General features: G+C 38.8%; 1 protein-coding gene across 1 annotated transcript; it reads right to left on the minus strand.

Annotated features, from left to right (window-relative positions):
• Positions 1-1171: 1171 nt before the first annotated feature.
• LOC306791736 (major histocompatibility complex class I-related gene protein) lies at positions 1172-14460 on the minus strand. Its single transcript, XM_079288603.1, has 7 exons — positions 14328-14460; positions 6965-7231; positions 5281-5559; positions 4461-4763; positions 3593-3700; positions 2936-3025; positions 1172-2457 (listed from the first exon to the last, which is right to left on the minus strand). Exons 1-6 carry the CDS (start codon positions 14395-14397, stop codon positions 2955-2957), a joined length of 1098 nt encoding a protein of 365 aa, XP_079144729.1. The 5' UTR covers positions 14398-14460; the 3' UTR covers positions 1172-2457; positions 2936-2954.
• Between the last annotated feature and the right edge of the window lie 3799 nt (positions 14461-18259).

Below are 18259 nucleotides of genomic sequence, written 5' to 3' on the forward strand. Positions count from 1 at the left end.
AGGGTCTGATCGTTACATATTTCGGTTTTATTATCGTTGGGATTCAGGAAGTGCCAAACCTCCTTTCCAGAATAAAACCTGTTTGACGAGATTTCCAAAGTTATCATATTCCTGATAACTGGGATCTAACGAATAAATCCATATTAATACTAAGGAAACTGGGTCATATCACTTAATGTTAAACCAACGTTTGTATGTGTAAGTATGTTTGTGACATCATTTATAGTTTAAAGTACAACAATAAAATGTTTGTGAGAACGGCTGTGATGTCATCTGTTTCCATGCAGATTTCGGCCACATAGGTTTTGATCAAAGAGGTATAATGATCTTTATGAAAAAGGTCAACCATCTTAATGTGCACAGGTCTGAACGGATGTTTGTTTTCTTTCACCTAAGTTAAACTTTAAAGGTCACAGAATGCGAGCAGGAATTGAAATGAATTAATAGATTTATTTAAAAAAAACCAAAGGCCAAACAAAGAGTTGTTATCACAGCTATACTAATGATATATAGTATGTATTTGATGTTTCACACCTGTAATACATTACATCTAGTCAGAAGAATAGAGTTGATTTGGAGGAGCAACACAACCGGAGAATTTCCTGTCGGTTGCAAAGTCATCAGTTGCCAGGCAGATTTCAGTGCAACAGGTTTTGACAGGGAAATAGTGTTAAGACCTTTCTTACTAGAGAACGCAGAAAACCATACAGGAGAGAATGTAAAAGGGTTTTACAGAAAAAGGTCTCAAACAAAAGCCTCCCATGTTTTCTGGTCATGTGTAAAATCCCCTTCAGATATGTGAAGAATCACCGGTTTGCCACTAACATGTTGCTCTTCCTGCTTTCGTTGAATATCTGCAGGTCAGAGACGCGTTCATGTAGTCTCTGAGACAATAGAGAACACTGAATATTCAGATCATTGGAGCTTCTAGAATCACAACATGGACAATGTGTTGACAAGAACTTTTCTATCATTATTCATAGAACTATTTCAGACGATGTGAGTCTTCATATCCAGCATCTCAGTCTCCTTTAAATCAATGAACTGAAGATCACAAAGTTTACAGTTCTAAGGGCAGTAAAAACACAAAACAGCAACAATATTCATGTGATTGTACTTACAGTGACAGATGAGTAAGCGTATGGAATCACAAGACACAGACATTTGGAGTATTGGGTAATTTATTGAACAGCAAGACAAAAGTACAAAAAGGGTCAAAAGGAGCAACTTCATTCAACTTTCATCTACGTAACCATTACAAGTGATTCAGAGGATCACTGATCAGTTTCTACCAAACCAAGAAGGAAAACATCCCTCGTTCCAAAGTAGCAGGAAATAAAATCAACATTTCTATCAGATGACTGAGAAGCTTCAAACATCACACAGCTCTTTCAGAATCTCAGATCAAATTTAAATATAATATTTCAAAACAGATCAAAAGACATTATGAAACAAAAAACATACTCCTGATTAATTCGGAAAAACCTCGAAGCCATAAATTATTATTTGCTTCAACCTGTATGGAATCAAAAGTAATCTTTAAATTCAATCTGTTGGAAAGAAAAACACGAGCAAACTATTTACACAACTGGAAAATAAATGTACTGATGTCTATATGTGTGTGTGTGTGTGTGTGTGTGTGTGTGTGTGTGTATCGTGGCGGGCTCCATGATTCATCCTGCTGAGAGTGGGGGGGGGGGGGGGACTGGAGTCAATCCCAGTCCACACTGGGAGAGAGCTGGAGTCCAGTTTACCACCAGCAGAGACACAGATAGAAAACCATTACACCGACACCTACGGGAGACTCCGGGCGTCCGGTTCCCGCAGCGTGTTTCTGGTGCTGCTGGTTGATTTGCAGTGTTTCCTCCAGTGATGGAATCCAAGCAGAGAACCAGAGAACGACTTCCTCAGTATGAAAAGAGAAGAAACTCTACTGGTTGACAAAGATCTCTGATCTCAAGGTTTATGTCTTCATATCACCAGACCCTACCAGTGTGTGTGTGTGTGTGTGTGTGTGTGTGTGTGTGTGTGTGTGTGTGTGTGTGTGTGTGTTACCAATATTGATTTAACCAGAAACCCAACAGCAGAAGTATTAAAGTGTAAATATGGAGGATTTGTTTTCGATGAACACAAATCTTTCTGAGTGAAGAGTGCTGTGATGCTTTCATTGTTCTGAAGATCTCAAACAATAATCTTCCTCATTTGATTTAACAACATCTCATCAGAGGAAATTACATTTTGTTATGTTGAAACTAAACGATCCAAATCATTTAACGTCACCACTGATGTTTGCTCCTAGTTTTCAAAAGTGTTTTCTTTGTGTTCCAATCGATGAGCATCTACAGCTAGATTCAATCACTTTATGATATGAATGATGAATAAGTGATGAGTTCACAGTTTATGGAGGAGAGTGTGGTGGCACCACTTCTTGATCCAGTGAAATATTTATCCATAAACCTGAAGAGACAAAAAGAAAACAAATACATCAAAGAGAAAACTAAATCATTTACCACAAATGTTGAAAACAAAGCCACATATTTACAGAATCATTGAGACATCAAATATTCATGATTCACTCATATAAGTATTACCTTTTGTAATATTTAACCATCATGCTTATGAAGTCATAACTGCTTATTTTCATCTGATAAATTGGTGTCACTGCGTTTGTAGAGGTTCATGTTTGAGACTTTATCTGAGCTGCTGATGTGAAGCTTTCTGAACTCATCTGTGTCTTTCTCTGAATAATCTCACTTCACATCAGATGAAGCAGCTTCACCTTTGTTGTGGAAGAAGTCAAAGATGTTCTTCACAGCGACAACGTGTCCCAGAGCTTCTACAGCGGATAAAGAACCAATCACAGCAGCTCATAGTTTAGGGCAGCTTTGTTTAACAGCAGCTGTGAATAGTTCATGTCCCGTATGAAGCAACTCACTGTGTGCAGGGCGCTGACTTCAGCATTTAGACGCAGGGTTCAGTTGCTCAGAGAGCTCAGAGCTGTTGTCAGAGGTCGGAGGGCATTTGGCTGAAATAAAAAACAAAGACAACATTTTAGTTCTCGAGAGCCAAAATGTCAGAATGTGTTGTAACAGCTTCCTCCCAGTGGAGAGGATCCCCTCTTCTAGCCCCTCCCACTGATGAATACATCTCTTCTGTCTGACATCATCATGCTAGCATCAATATTATCAAGCTATATTTATCTTTTCCCCCCCAAAAGTCATAAATACTTTTATCGACAGTCTAAAACGTGTATAAAACAACTTTACCTTAAAGTGTTCGTCGATTGCTATAAAATTGGAGAATTATCTAAAAGTAAACTGTCATTGGACTTAATATATGAAGAATAAAAGCAAATATGATGAAATAACATATACATAATGATTCATGTTTAACGAAAACATGAATTTGGCTCTTCTAGTCATGTCATCATGACATTACTGCTGACTGTTGAAGTTTGCTTCACTGTCACATTCTGGATAAAAGCATCAACTCAAAGCCTAAAATCCAAATACCAATGAAATACCAATGAAATACCAATGAAATACTAATGAAGTACGAATATAATTCTAACGTCTCTGTTCGGGTCTCTCACCTTTCCTGTTCCTGTTCCTGTAAAGCATGACTCCACCCACAGCGATGATGACGAGAGCAAGAAGAGCCACTGCAGCGATGATGATGAAGGTCATGTCAGCGGGCTTCTCTGTTGAGCAGAAAACAAGAATAAAATCGTCACAACCTGAAGAGATGAAGCAGGTTAGAAGAGGAGAACATCCATTCATCAAGCAGACCACAGTCCTGAACACACACACCATGTGTCTGTCCTTTCTTTATCTGCTCTGTACATGATGACTGTGTCTCTGCTTGTTGATCTCGTCCAGCTGTGTTCTCTCTGTTCAGCTGTGTGTTTGTGTTGCTTTCTGTCTCATATGTTGGTTTGTGACACGACAACTTCTGACAAACATATTCAAACTCCTTTCTGACTGTCAGCACACTTTGAATAAACTTTATTCTGACTGATGTACTGATAGATACATAATTCTGTCTGTTCATCTTCTGAAAGTGACCAGCAGTTCAGTCACCACAGTTTCTACAATCTCTGACCTGTGGTTACACATCAAAGAGTCACAAGGTCTGAAGAAACTCTGTGAATAAGTAAAATATTTACAAAGAAGGTAAAAAAAAAACGTATTTAAAAAACATAGAGAGAAACCAAAGATTGACACGTTTCTACATCAATCAAAGCTCAGTAAACAGTGTTCATAATTCTGGTCCAGAGGCTCTTGCGTTGGTTTAATTCTGATCTAAGCTTTAAAATTATAGACGACTAATAAAAACGATGAAAGAAACTGACAACCAAAGAATTTAAGGAAACTAAACTTCCCGTCCTCATAAAAACACAAAGTGTTCCAGTGAACTGAAGGTGTGCTTCCCTCCTTCATCACACCTGATCTCAGTCTCACCTTCGTTGGTCCTGATCACAGCTTTGTCCAGTCTGGTGACGATGTCCTCCTCCACACCAGACAGCTGGAACACACAGTCGTACCTCCTCCAGTCTTCAGCTGGGACTGATGACAGGTCCAGGTCAGCGCTCATCTGGAAGGATCCATCGTGGTTGGGGAGGATCTCTCCGAGGTCCACGTCCTCATGGAGCTCCTCTCCATCTTTCCTCCAGAACAGTGTGGCTCTGTCAGGGTAGAAACCTGTAGCGTGGCAGCTGACTGGAGAGGAGGAAGTCTTCTGGAGGAGAGACACTGAGGGAAGCTCTGGAGAGGGAAGAGAGAGACAGGTTATAGGTTCTTTATTATTATCATTTACTGTGGATTCATATTATCATTCATGTTTGATGGAATGTATTTTAAATGCCTTGGTAACACATACACTATATATATACATATTTATATGTATGTATGCAATGCAAATAAATGTCATTGAGGTTGAATTGATAAAAGAAGGGAGAGACAAACAGATGAAGAGGTGAGATGATCAGGAAGGGAGGACAGTGAGTGTGAGAAAGACAGAGCAAAGAGACAGAGAGAGAAACTGAGACAGACAAACAGTTCAGAGACAAAGAGAGAGAGAGAATGGAGGGACAGAGGGGTGATGAGTGTGAGGGAGGAAATGTGGTGAAGGAGAGAAGGAGGCAGAGAGAGGAAGAGGTGAGGGAGGAGAAAGGTGTGAGACACAGCAGCTCTCTGTATGTTGCTGACATGTGTTGTAATGTGACTGTTGGTCAGAAACAACAGAAGCTTTATGAAACTACATCAGGTCATGTGATTCTACCTGTTCTCATCAGAGAGCTCCTCCCGTAGTTCACATACTTCTTCACCCACTCAGGACAGATGTGAGTGAAGTAGTTCGTGTCCTGTGCTATCCAAGCTCTGTCATTATCCCACTTGTGTTTGGTGATGACAGCCTGTTGTCTTGGAGCGATCCATGTCTCTGTCTTCAGGTCAAATGATATGAAGTCTTCTCCATCATAACCAAACTGATCATAACCTTTGACCTCATTGGTCTCATCATCCCATTCACAGCCAACCATCCTCTGGACAATGTGGACACCTGAGAGAGAGAGAGAGAGAGAGAGAGAGAGAGAGAGAGAGAGAGAGAGAGAGAGAGAGAGAGAGAGTCTGTCAAGTTGTGAGGGGATGAGGTGAAATCTTCAGATTGCTTCTTTCGTCTGAACCACACTGAACAATATTTAATATGAAACGATATTAAATCAGAGAAAAGCAGAACTTTCTCACATTTGAGAAACTGGAACTAGAAAATGTTTGACATGTTTCCTTGATGAAAGACATGAAAGTGATCATCTGATTATCAACATTTGTGTTGATTCATTTTCTGTTTAACAACTAATAGATTCCTTATTTTAACACCATATATGTTTATTATGGCATAAACACACCATAGTGAAGTTAATTGACTCTCATCTGTATTATACTCCATATTCAGGGCTCAAACTAATTATTCTCGTCTTTGCTGATTATGTAATAACTATTTTGAATGAATCCATAAATTGTTTACACTGTAAAATGTCAGTAAAGTGTGAACACGCCGTCAAGTTCAGAGAGTCTGATGAACTCTTTAAACTGCTTCTTCAGTCTGAACAACACTGAACAGTATTTCATTCATAACGACATAAATCAGAGAAAAGGAACAAACTCTCACACTGAGAAACATGAACTACAACATGTTTGACTTATTTGTTTAATTGAAGACTTAAATTATTATCTGATTATCAAATATGGAGCCAATTACTTTGTTTAACTATCTAAACAAATGCAAAACTTGTTTCAGCACTGAATATGTTTATTAAGACATAAACACTGTGGTCAGGTGAAGTTCACTCATCTGTAGTTGTGTCTCGACATGTATATAATATTATGGGATGGACACACTGGGGATCAGCACAGTGAAGCCTGTGGTCTGAATGAGACATGCACCATGTGGTCCTGTCAGCCAGCTCCATTCAAACATGCTGCTCCTCCTCTCAGGAGAGGACCCAGCAGAAGCAGCCTGCGTCCCGTTTACAGTCCTGCTCCCTACTTTGAGAAACCAGCCGTCGTGTTCCTCTACCAGCTGTGTGTTGTAAACGCTCTGTGATCAACAGGTTCCTGCAGCACACTTCTCACGGACCAACTCACTGTGGGCACTTCAGTAGAGTTCTTCTGATCTAACCCAGTGGAGAGAAGGTGTTCATCATCTCTGCTGCTTATTATGGGATGGACACAAACACTGTATCAGTGGAGCACAGCAGCATCCAGTCCACTCAGAGTCAGTCATGATTCTGCTGAGTCACACTGTGTTTCAGCCAAGAGAAGCTGTCAGACTGTTTAATCTGTGTGTGTGTGTGTGTGTGTGTGTGTGTGCGTGCGTGCGTGCGTGTGTGCGTGTGTGTGCGTGACGTCTGTTTACTAAAGTACAGGATGACAATCTAAACTAAATGTGTGAAACATAAACAAACCTCCAGTTTGGTTGAAGCGCTGCTTTAATATTTCAATGTCGGCTTTGTAGACCTGCTGGGCACCCATAAACTTCCCAGTCTCCCTCTGCCAGTACTGAGGACCATCTGCTGTGACTCTGCTCATCCAGTCCTGTTTGGGTTCTGCTCTCTTGGTGTTGCTGTCATAGTGAACCATCTCAACGTCATCAACCAACCCAACAGTCACAAACTCTGGGAAGTTTGTGACTCCAGAGGACGCAGTGTAGAAATACTTCAGAGAGTGAGTCACTGGAACAAAAAGATAAAGTCATCATTTACAGTTTTGATATCACACTTTAATAAATCACTGAACAATGTTGTTTTGCTGAAAACAGAATCAGAAAGAACTACAGAACAATAAATACATGCTAATAATATCTGCTGAGCACTCAATACATACAGAAATAAATGTTTACTTTAATATTTCTGATGATTCTGTTTTTAAAACTATTTATTCTGAAATGAAATATGAAACAAGTCACATATTTAGATCATGCAGATGTTACACATTTCATTTCCTGTAAATATGTGAAAATACATTTGGTCCGGTCAGAAGCGCTTTGTTCTGATGACACTTCGCTGAATTAGCTCTCCAGCCTGACACTGGCTCATTCCTAAACTACGTTGCTATAAACATTCCCTCAATTTATATATAATATATAGATAAAACTAATTTCAGCTCTCATAGAACTGGACTGTCTTTTAGATTAGCTTTAGTCAGCAGAATTAATTCAATGAGCTCTGCCATTTTAACAATAAAGCTCGAAAGAAACCTCATTACCGACTAGCCGACAATCAAATGTCTTTATTTTACAGTTACTAAGGCTTCTCAAGTGAATACAGATTTTATATCAACATGTTTCTGGTTAAAGTCAGTTTACCTGTAAATATATGAAAGTACAAGTCAAGTCATGTGAGAAGATCTCTGTTCTGATGACACTTGGCTCATCACTACTGACGGCTTTCTTCTGCTCTACTTACTTGAGCTGCTGGTGCTCAGTGTAATGCTGAGAGCGCCCTCTGCTGACAATGTTGGGCTTAGCAGAAATAAAAGAACCACGCATCCCAGTAAAAGACCAAATGCTGCATGTGATTGATAATATATTTCATATATCCAGCAGATTAAAACATCTTCTATTTCATATTAAGTATTTTATAGTCTCTATTTTATGTCATAAATTGTGAACACTGACATCTCACATTTCTTCTTCTGAGGTTTTAAGTAATAACTTTGAACTCTGTGAGTTTCTTGAAGTTAAACTAGCAGCACTTCTCCTCATACGGTTTCAAAGTGGGTTATTATGCTCTTTTTATTCCTGTTGTCATTTGTCATATTCAAGTAATAATTCATTTTATTTTTTGATTTTGTTGTCAAAGGGTTTGTGGATTTCAGATGTTTGAGTATAAAGGTACTTTTTAAAAATTCAAACAAAAAGAAAACAAACAAAACTGACCCAGTCCCTCACTTTCATATTTCTCGCTCTCTGTAAACTGAAGAATTATGTTTAACTCCAAATATCTTTGTGGAAAATTGAATCTGCTGAATTTTATGATGGATGGATGGAAATGTTACCGGATGGACACAACTTAATATTCAAGAAACTTCTCTGTAACATTTGATCGTTTCTATTTGTATCAGTTGGATTAAAAACAGATTTTTTATTCATTTTAATATCTTTTGTTAAATTTCAACATTCCCTCCACCATGAACTGATGTTTATTTACTCAGTCCTGACACTAAAAGATGAATCTAGATATTTAAAGCATCAGCAGAGTAAACTTCCTGCAGGTGTCTGTGAGTTTTGCTGATCACATTATGGTCCGTTTCAGAATCCTCCGCTGTCCTCTGTGTCTGAATGCATGTACGTCATATTTATGAGTTTACAAATTCTGCACTGGTCACAAAAATGTTTTGCAAATCTGTCCAAGAATAAATCTATTTCCTGTTAATACATCAAATACTTCAACAGTACTGCCAGACGGATGCTGGACTTCTGAGGCCGACACTGACATCAATATAGTTTAAATATTAAATACATCAGCGGATAGTATTTTTAATATAAACTATGAGAGGCTGATAGATAATATCATTTTTAATCATGAAATATGTATTATTTAGTTACAGATTACACTTTATATCTTGTTGAAGGAGTGTACACTGAAGAGATTGAAAAACAAGATCATTCATGAGTAATGTATTAAGTGTCAGTAATTGAGTTTATTAGAACGATATGAAATATTACACCAACAAAGCAGGAAGTAGTTTGTCTTCAGCAGGAAAACAACCATCAACTGACTTGTTGTTTCAAAGTAAAAGTCCCAAACCTCCACAGCAGCCTGAGAGATGAAATGTGCTGACGTGTTTCCTGACTGTATGAATATGTTCATTATGTCGACTGAATGGAAATAACTAACACCAAATATTGACATCATTTATACAATAACAGTCATTGTAAATATCACTGAATGAACCGCAGCACACATTCTCTACAATTATATAGCCTGCACTAGCACACGGGTAGAACTCCTCCTCAACCCCTGCACCCAGACGGACAAAGCCAAGGACAGCTAAGGAAAGTAAAACCTGCAAAACACCTCCACAACAACCAAGCCTACAACTCCAAAACAGATTTGCTCCATTGTCGCAGGATCATAAATCTCCATCTGATGACCTGGGTAAGCAGCTATCTCCTCAAAGCAGGGTAAGAACTGAGAGTCAATGTGAGAGTAAAAGGCCGCAGGCAAAGCTAATGACTGGGCCTGAGACTCTGATTGTTGGTGACTATGCTGTAAAAGATGTCAGAAAACTGTGCAGCAAGAACACCAAAATACTCTGCTTTCTGAAAGATATGGTCTCTGACATGAGAGACAAATTCCTGGACATCGTGGCTGACTATCCCACAGCGAAAAACATCATCGTGCATACAGGAAGCTGTGATATTGTGAAACAACAGTCTGAAGTTCTAAAGCGAGACTTTATTGATCTGTTAAACACAGTCAGCTCTGTCAAGGCTGAGGTGTTCATCAGTGGCCCTCTCCCACCAGTCAGAGGAGGAGATGAAGGATTCAGCAGGCTGTTTGCACTGAACAGATGGCTGTCAACTGCATGTGCTGACCATTCAGTACATTTTATCAACAATTTCTACCTTTTCTGGGAGCGCAGACATCTTTTTGCAGCGCATGGAATTTGCCTGAACACGTCAGGGGTAAAACTGTTTACCTCAAACCTGTTTTTCTCCCTGCGTCACCCGTCTGTCCCTACTGCCAAGGACAAGATACAAGAGGAGTCTAAACAAGAGATAACCACACAGCATCGCCATGGAGACCTTACGGGAAGGATGCCCCCGCCTAACGACAGTCAAAAGGAGGAGTCTCCAACCTCATCATCAGGGACCGCCTCCGATCGCCCACTTTCCCTACCCTTCCTAGACGCGGAGTCTTTACCTCCCTCCCCAGCACCTCCTGAAAGTCCATACTTTGGACTGCAAAGTATGGACTTCCTAGACGAGGAGTCTTTACCTCCCTCCCCAGCACCTACTTCCACCCCCCAAATTCCATCCAGGTCCCTTTCCTCTCTCACACTCTCCCCATCCTCCCCCCACCTGGAGTTCACTGACCACATGGAAAAGCTGGTCATTGCTGGAACCAAACACACTCCTCTCCCCACTCCTCAACGGTACCACAATAGATATCTTCTGGGTCCAGGCTACAAGGCTAATGATACCAATGACTCTCTCCAGGAAAAGTCGGGGCCCTGTATGCAGCTAGCCACTTCAATTCCTGTCCTGCAAGTTTATAGAAAAAGAAAGGTGAGGCTGCGAAGAAACAACAGTGAACATGCAAACTTATCAAACTTAGCATACATTCCTCGTCAGCCTGTCCAAATAAATTGGGCAAAGAAAGCTTTAACCACATTAAACTTAGCTTTATTAAATGTCAGGTCTCTGTCAGGAAAAACATTTTTAATCAATGATTTTATTGTTGGGCACAAACTGGACATTTTGTTTTTAACTGAAACTTGGTTAAATCAAGATAACAGTGCAGCTGTTCTTATTGAATCAACACCTCCCAACTTCAGTTTCATGAGTGAAACAAGAGCACATAAGAAAGGAGGTGGAGTTGCTGTTTTATTTATTGATTCTCTTCAATGCAAGCAGATGTCCTTTGGTCATTTTAGTTCTTTTGAATATGTGGCTCTGAATTCCACTCAAGCTTTATTCCTAAACATTTACAGACCGCCTAAATACTGTGCAACCTTCTTTGATGAGTTTACTGAACTGCTGTCTGTAATCTGTATTGATTTTGACTGTGTTGTTATTGTTGGTGATTTTAATATCCATGTTGATAATCCCCAGGACAGAGAGTCTATAGAACTATGTGGTGTCCTTGATAACTATGATCTGACTCAGCATGTGACAGGACCCACCCACAACAGGGGGCACACTCTGGACCTAATCATCACCAAAGGTCTAAACATTTCCAAGGTTGCTGTGACTGATGTTGCACTCTCTGATCATTTCTGTGTTTTCTTTGAGAGTGCAATCTCCTTGCACACAAATGTCCAAACCAAGGTTGTGACAAAGCGTTACATCTCTGAAAACACCAGTGAACTATTTATTCAGAAGTTCTCCTCCACACCAGCCCCCTCTTGCCTTTCAGTCAATGAGCTTGTAGATGGCTTCAATTTTAAAGTTAAAAATATTATTGATGCCATTGCACCCACTGAAGTGAAGGTTGTCTCGGGTAAGCAAAGATCTCCTTGGAGAAATGCTACGCTGGTTAAAATAGAGAAACGAGAGTGTCGGAAAGCTGAGCGCAGGTGGCGAAAAACGAATCTCCAGGTTCACTGTGACATCTATAAAGAGAGACTTCGCAATTATTATTTGGAACTTAGAAATGCAAGGCAGTCATTCTTCTCTGACATCATAACCAAAAACAAGAACAATACACGCGCCTTATTTGCTACCGTCGACAGGCTAACAAACCCTCCAGTCTCTGTAGCTGCTGAGCTCCAATCCACTTGGGCATGCAATCAATTTGCCTCCTTTTTTACTGACAAAATTCAGAAAATTAGACAAGCAGTCAGTGCCTCCACACCAACCACAGGATATGTGTTGTCCCAATCTCTGAATAACATCCATTCAAATATCATGACACAATTTCATTCAATCGACCGTAGAAGCCTAGAAGACATCATACAACATCTGAAGTCATCCTCCTGCTGCTTGGATATTCTACCAACACACTTTTTCAAAAATATTTCAAACTGCATGACCACTGATCTCTTACAAATTGTAAACACATCCCTTCTCTCAGGTGTCTTCCCACAAGCCCTAAAAACTGCAGTCATTAAACCGCTCCTAAAGAAAGCTAGTTTAGACTCCGCAACGATGAAACATTATAGGCCAATATCAAACCTCCCATTTTTAAGTAAAATAATTGAAAAAGCGGTTTTCCAACAGCTGACCAACTTCTTGGCCATAAATAACTGCTTTGATGTTTTCCAGTCAGGCTTTCGACAGCACCACAGTACTGAAACTGCTCTTGTTAAGGTTTTGAACGACATCCACTTAAACATAGACAATGGCAGAAGTTCAGTCTTAGTCTTACTAGATCTCAGTGCTGCATTCGACACGGTCGACCATGCCATACTCCTAGAAAGACTAAGAATCTGGGTGGGACTCTCTGGCACAGCACTTAACTGGTTTGAATCCTACTTGAAGGGCCGAGAATACTTTGTGTCTGTGGCTGATTACACATCAGAGCTGACTAAAATGACATGTGGTGTTCCCCAAGGTTCAATACTGGGGCCTCTTCTGTTCAACATCTACATGCTTCCACTAGCTCAGATTATGGAAAGCAACAAAGTGTGTTATCATAATTATGCAGACGACACACAAATCTACATAACTATGTCACCAGGGGACTATAATCCCATACAAGGGCTGGGTAACTGCATTGAACAAATCAACAACTGGATGTGCCAGAATTTTCTTCAATTAAACAAAGATAAAACAGAAGTAATTGTTTTTGGTACCAAGGACGAACAATTTAAAGTCACCTCTCAGCTTCAATCACTGATGTTAAAACCCACAAACCAAGCCAGAAATCTAGGTGTAGTTATGGATTCAGATCTCAACCTGAACAGCCATATCAAGACAATTACAAAATCAGCCTACTATCACCTGAAGAATATATCAAGGATTAGAGGATTTATGTCTCAACATGATTTGGAAAAACTTGTCCACGCATTTATCTTCAGCAGACGGGACTACTGTAACGGTGTGTTTACAGGTCTCTGTAAAAAGTCCGTCAGAAAGCTGCAGCTGATTCAGAACGCTGCAGCTCGAGTCCTCACTAAGACCAGGAGGGTGGATCACATCACTCCAGTTCTGAGGTCTTTGCACTGGCTTCCTGTCCAACAAAGAATTGACTTTAAAATCCTGCTGTTGGTTTACAAAGCACTGAATGGTTTAGGGCCAAAATACATCTCTGATCTGCTGCTACCTTATGAACCATCCCGACCCCTCAGGTCGTCTGGGACCGGTCTACTTTCTGTTCCCAGAGTCAGAACTAAACATGGAGAAGCAGCGTTCAGTTTTTCTGCTCCACATATCTGGAACAAAGTCCCAGAAAGCTGCAGGTCTGCTGAGACCCTCAGCTCATTTAAATCAAGATTGAAGACTTTTCTGTTTGCTGCGGCCTTTAATTGAACCACGTTCAATTAATATATTAATCAATTTCCTGCATTTCTGCATTTTACTACTGTATTTTATTTCTTACACTGTTTTTTAATGTTTTAATGAATGTTCTTAATTGTTTTTAAATCTCCTTTTCTTTTGCCTTATGTTTTGATGCTTTTAATGGTTTTATGTGAAGCACTTTGAATTACCTTGTTGTTGAAATGTGCTATACAAATAAACTTGCCTTGCCTATAAAACCTGAAGAAGTTAGATATTGAAATAGAAAAGAGCACTAAATATAGTGTTGTTGTGACGTCATGTTTTATGCTCTTTATTCATCTGACTGGTGTTGGGCTGTTGCTGCGCTGAGTCATGCTGACATCTGAGCTTTAAGAGCGTTCACACCGTTTCGCTCTGAATGCTGCTGATATTATGAAATAATGTCCCAAATAAAAGCGACAGGAGAGTGAGAGAAATATCACACTTCTGTCTTTAAGAGCATTTCTTACTTTTTATAACATTTTCTGTCGTCAACGAGGAAGTCCTGGAGCTAAACATCAAAGACTGTCAAAATAACCGTAAACTGATGAACACAGTCTATAAAGACACGACGCTTTCCTTCTTTTACAATCAAACAACTTATAAAACAAAGTGTTACTCACCAGCTGCTGCGCCATGAAGGTTTATCATCAGGAGAGACAGAATCAACGCCTCGATAGTGGAATGTCGCATCTTAACTTTTGGTACTTTTTATAATTAAACTGAGAAAGTGATCCGGTCCGTTCAGCTCCAGGATCAGCACTGAACTGAGGGAGAGAGAAGAAGGAGCGCTGCCTTCAACCTCCATCTGAGCCAATGGGAATTTAAGCTGAGCATTACGTCACGTATAACTAGGTAGACGTGACCCACTGAGGTTTGTGAACGAAAGTGAAAGTAGTGCGATGTTGTTTGAGCGCGCGTGAGAGGATGAAGGAGACACGGACACACGGGGCTTTATTCTGGTGTTCTCATATGAAAGGAGTGTTTGACCTCCTGCTGCGCGGGTCTTCTTCATGATTCATACTCTGATGTCATGTCACGTGCACAGACGTTACATGACGTTACAAGACTACAGTGGTTCACACCTGCACTTGATCAGCAGCAGGACAGTTTCTCAGACTCTTATTATCTGTGGTCATCAGACAATACGACACAACACAAGATCGTTTCCATGAAACAGCATTTCACCGTTTGGCTTTGAGAGGAAAACAAGAGGCAAAGAAACGAGAAGCAAAGCAGGAAGAGAGTCAGAGAGCTTCTCACACACAAACATCAGATGAGGTCATCTCTGTCCGACAGCCCACGTGCTCCTGAAGTGATCAGAGCGGTGGACGCTGGAAACTGCTTGAAGAAGAGAAATGTAACACCTCTGTTGATGTTTGAACACCTGATGCTGTTTTTCATTTTGGAAGCGTTGAGACTCTGTTTCACCACTCATCACTTATTGTTGTTCAAGCACTTTATAAAAGGTTATAGAAATTCAATTGATTAAAATAAACTCGTGCTTTGTTTTCACTGCTTTGGGACAGTATTTTTTATGATTATTACAGTATTAGTGTTCAATATTTATTGTATTATTCATGAGCATTGCACAAACTAAGAGATATGTGTCACATATTTTATCCAGAAGATGTAGAATTTATGTTGTTTGTGAGCCTTCAATGCTGGTTGACAAAAACTCTTCCTGCTCTCTGCTGATCAATAACTGAGTTCATCTCTGCTGATCAATAACTGAGTTTATCTCTGCTGATCAATAACTGAGTTTATCTCTGATGATCAATAACTGAGTTTATCTCTGCTGATCAATAACTGAGTTTATCTCTGATGATCAATAACTGAGTTTATCTCTGCTGATCAATAACTGAGTTTATCTCTGATGATCAATAACTGAGTTTATCTCTGATGATCAATAACTGAGTTGAACTCTGATGATCAATAACTGAGTTTATCTCTGATGATCAATAACTGAGTTTATCTCTGCTGATCAATAACTGAGTTTATCTCTGATGATCAATAACTGAGTTTATCTCTGCTGATCAATAACTGAGTTAATCTCTGATGATCAATAACTGAGTTCATCTCTGATGATCAATAACTGAGTTTATCTCTGATGATCAATAACTGAGTTTATCTCTGCTGATCAATAACTGAGTTCATCTCTGATGATCAATAACTGAGTTTATCTCTGCTGATCAATAACTGAGTTTATCTCTGATGATCAATAACTGAGTTTATCTCTGCTGATCAATAACTGAGTTTATCTCTGATGATCAATAACTGAGTTTATCTCTGCTGATCAATAACTGAGTTTATCTCTGATGATCAATAACTGAGTTTATCTCTGCTGATCAATAACTGAGTTTAACTCTGATGATCAATAACTGAGTTCATCTCTGCTGATCAATAACTGAGTTTATCTCTGATGATCAATAACTGAGTTTATCTCTGCTGATCAATAACTGAGTTTATCTCTGATGATCAATAACTGAGTTTATCTCTGCTGATCAATAACTGAGTTTATCTCTGATGATCAATAACTGAGTTGAACTCTGATGATCAATAACTGAGTTTATCTCTGATGATCAATAACTGAGTTCATCTCTGATGATCAATAACTGAGTTTATCTCTGATGATCAATAACTGAGTTTATCTCTGATGATCAATAACTGAGTTCATCTCTGATGATCAATAACTGAGTTTATCTCTGATGATCAATAACTGAGTTGAACTCTGATGATCAATAACTGAGTTTATCTCTGATGATCAATAACTGAGTTTATCTCTGATGATCAATAACTGAGTTCATCTCTGATGATCAATAACTGAGTTCATCTCTGATGATCAATAACTGAGTTTATCTCTGATGGTCAATAACTGAGTTAATCTCTGATGATCAATAACTGAGTTTATCTCTGATGATCAATAACTGAGTTTATCTCTGATGGTCAATAACTGAGTTTAACTCTGATGATCAATAACTGAGTTAATCTCTGATGATCAATAACTGAGTTCATCTCTGATGATCAATAACTGAGTTTATCTCTGATGATCAATAACTGAGTTTATCTCTGATGGTCAATAACTGAGTTCATCTCTGATGATCAATAACTGAGTTTATCTCTGATGGTCAATAACTGAGTTAATCTCTGATGATCAATAACTGAGTTTATCTCTGATGATCAATAACTGAGTTTATCTCTGATGGTCAATAACTGAGTTTAACTGTGATGATCAATAACTGAGTTTATCTCTGATGATCAATAACTGAGTTTATCTCTGATGATCAATAACTGAGTTCATCTCTGATGATCAATAACTGAGTTTATCTCTGATGATCAATAACTGAGTTGAACTCTGATGATCAATAACTGAGTTTATCTCTGATGGTCAATAACTGAGTTCATCTCTGATGATCAATAACTGAGTTTATCTCTGATGGTCAATAACTGAGTTAATCTCTGATGATCAATAACTGAGTTTATCTCTGATGATCAATAACTGAGTTTATCTCTGATGGTCAATAACTGAGTTTAACTGTGATGATCAATAACTGAGTTTATCTCTGATGATCAATAACTGAGTTTATCTCTGATGATCAATAACTGAGTTGAACTCTGATGATCAATAACTGAGTTTATCTCTGATGATCAATAACTGAGTTCATCTCTGATGATCAATAACTGAGTTCATCTCTGATGATCAATAACTGAGTTGAACTCTGATGATCAATAACTGAGTTTAACTCTGATGATCAATAACTGAGTTTATCTCTGATGGTCAATAACTGAGTTCATCTCTGATGATCAATAACTGAGTTTATCTCTGATGGTCAATAACTGAGTTAATCTCTGATGATCAATAACTGAGTTTATCTCTGATGATCAATAACTGAGTTTATCTCTGATGATCAATAACTGAGTTTATCTCTGATGATCAATAACTGAGTTTATCTCTGATGGTCAATAACTGAGTTTATCTCTGATGATCAATAACTGAGTTTAACTCTGATGATCAATAACTGAGTTTATCTCTGATGATCAATAACTGAGTTTATCTCTGATGGTCAATAACTGAGTTTATCTCTGATGATCAATAACTGAGTTTATCTCTGATGATCAATAACTGAGTTTATCTCTGCTGATCAATAACTGAGTTTAACTCTGATGATCAATGACTGAGTTTATCTCTGATGATCAATAACTGAGTTTATCTCTGATGATCAATGACTGAGTTTAACTCTGATGATCAATAACTGAGTTTATCTCTGATGATCAATAACTGAGTTTATCTCTGATGATCAATAACTGAGTTCATCTCTGATGATCAATAACTGAGTTTATCTCTGATGATCAATAACTGAGTTGAACTCTGATGATCAATAACTGAGTTTATCTCTGATGGTCAATAACTGAGTTCATCTCTGATGATCAATAACTGAGTTTATCTCTGATGGTCAATAACTGAGTTAATCTCTGATGATCAATAACTGAGTTTATCTCTGATGATCAATAACTGAGTTTATCTCTGATGGTCAATAACTGAGTTTAACTGTGA

Source organism: Melanostigma gelatinosum (assembly GCF_949748355.1).
Source record: "Melanostigma gelatinosum genome assembly, chromosome: 17".
In the NCBI taxonomy this organism is placed as follows: domain Eukaryota; kingdom Metazoa; phylum Chordata; class Actinopteri; order Perciformes; family Zoarcidae; genus Melanostigma; species Melanostigma gelatinosum.

Excerpts from the sequence above, each read along its gene's own strand:
- LOC306791736 (XM_079288603.1), bottom strand. The coding sequence starts at position 14,397 with ATGCGACATTCCACTATCGAGGCGTTGATTCTGTCTCTCCTGATGATA. Across the intron at positions 3,701-4,460 it reads TGTGATCAGGACCAACGAAG|AGAAGCCCGCTGACATGACC; the intron begins GTGAGACTGAGA and ends TCTGCTCAACAG. Across the intron at positions 3,026-3,592 it reads CAGGAACAGGAACAGGAAAG|CCAAATGCCCTCCGACCTCT; the intron begins GTGAGAGACCCG and ends TTTTTATTTCAG.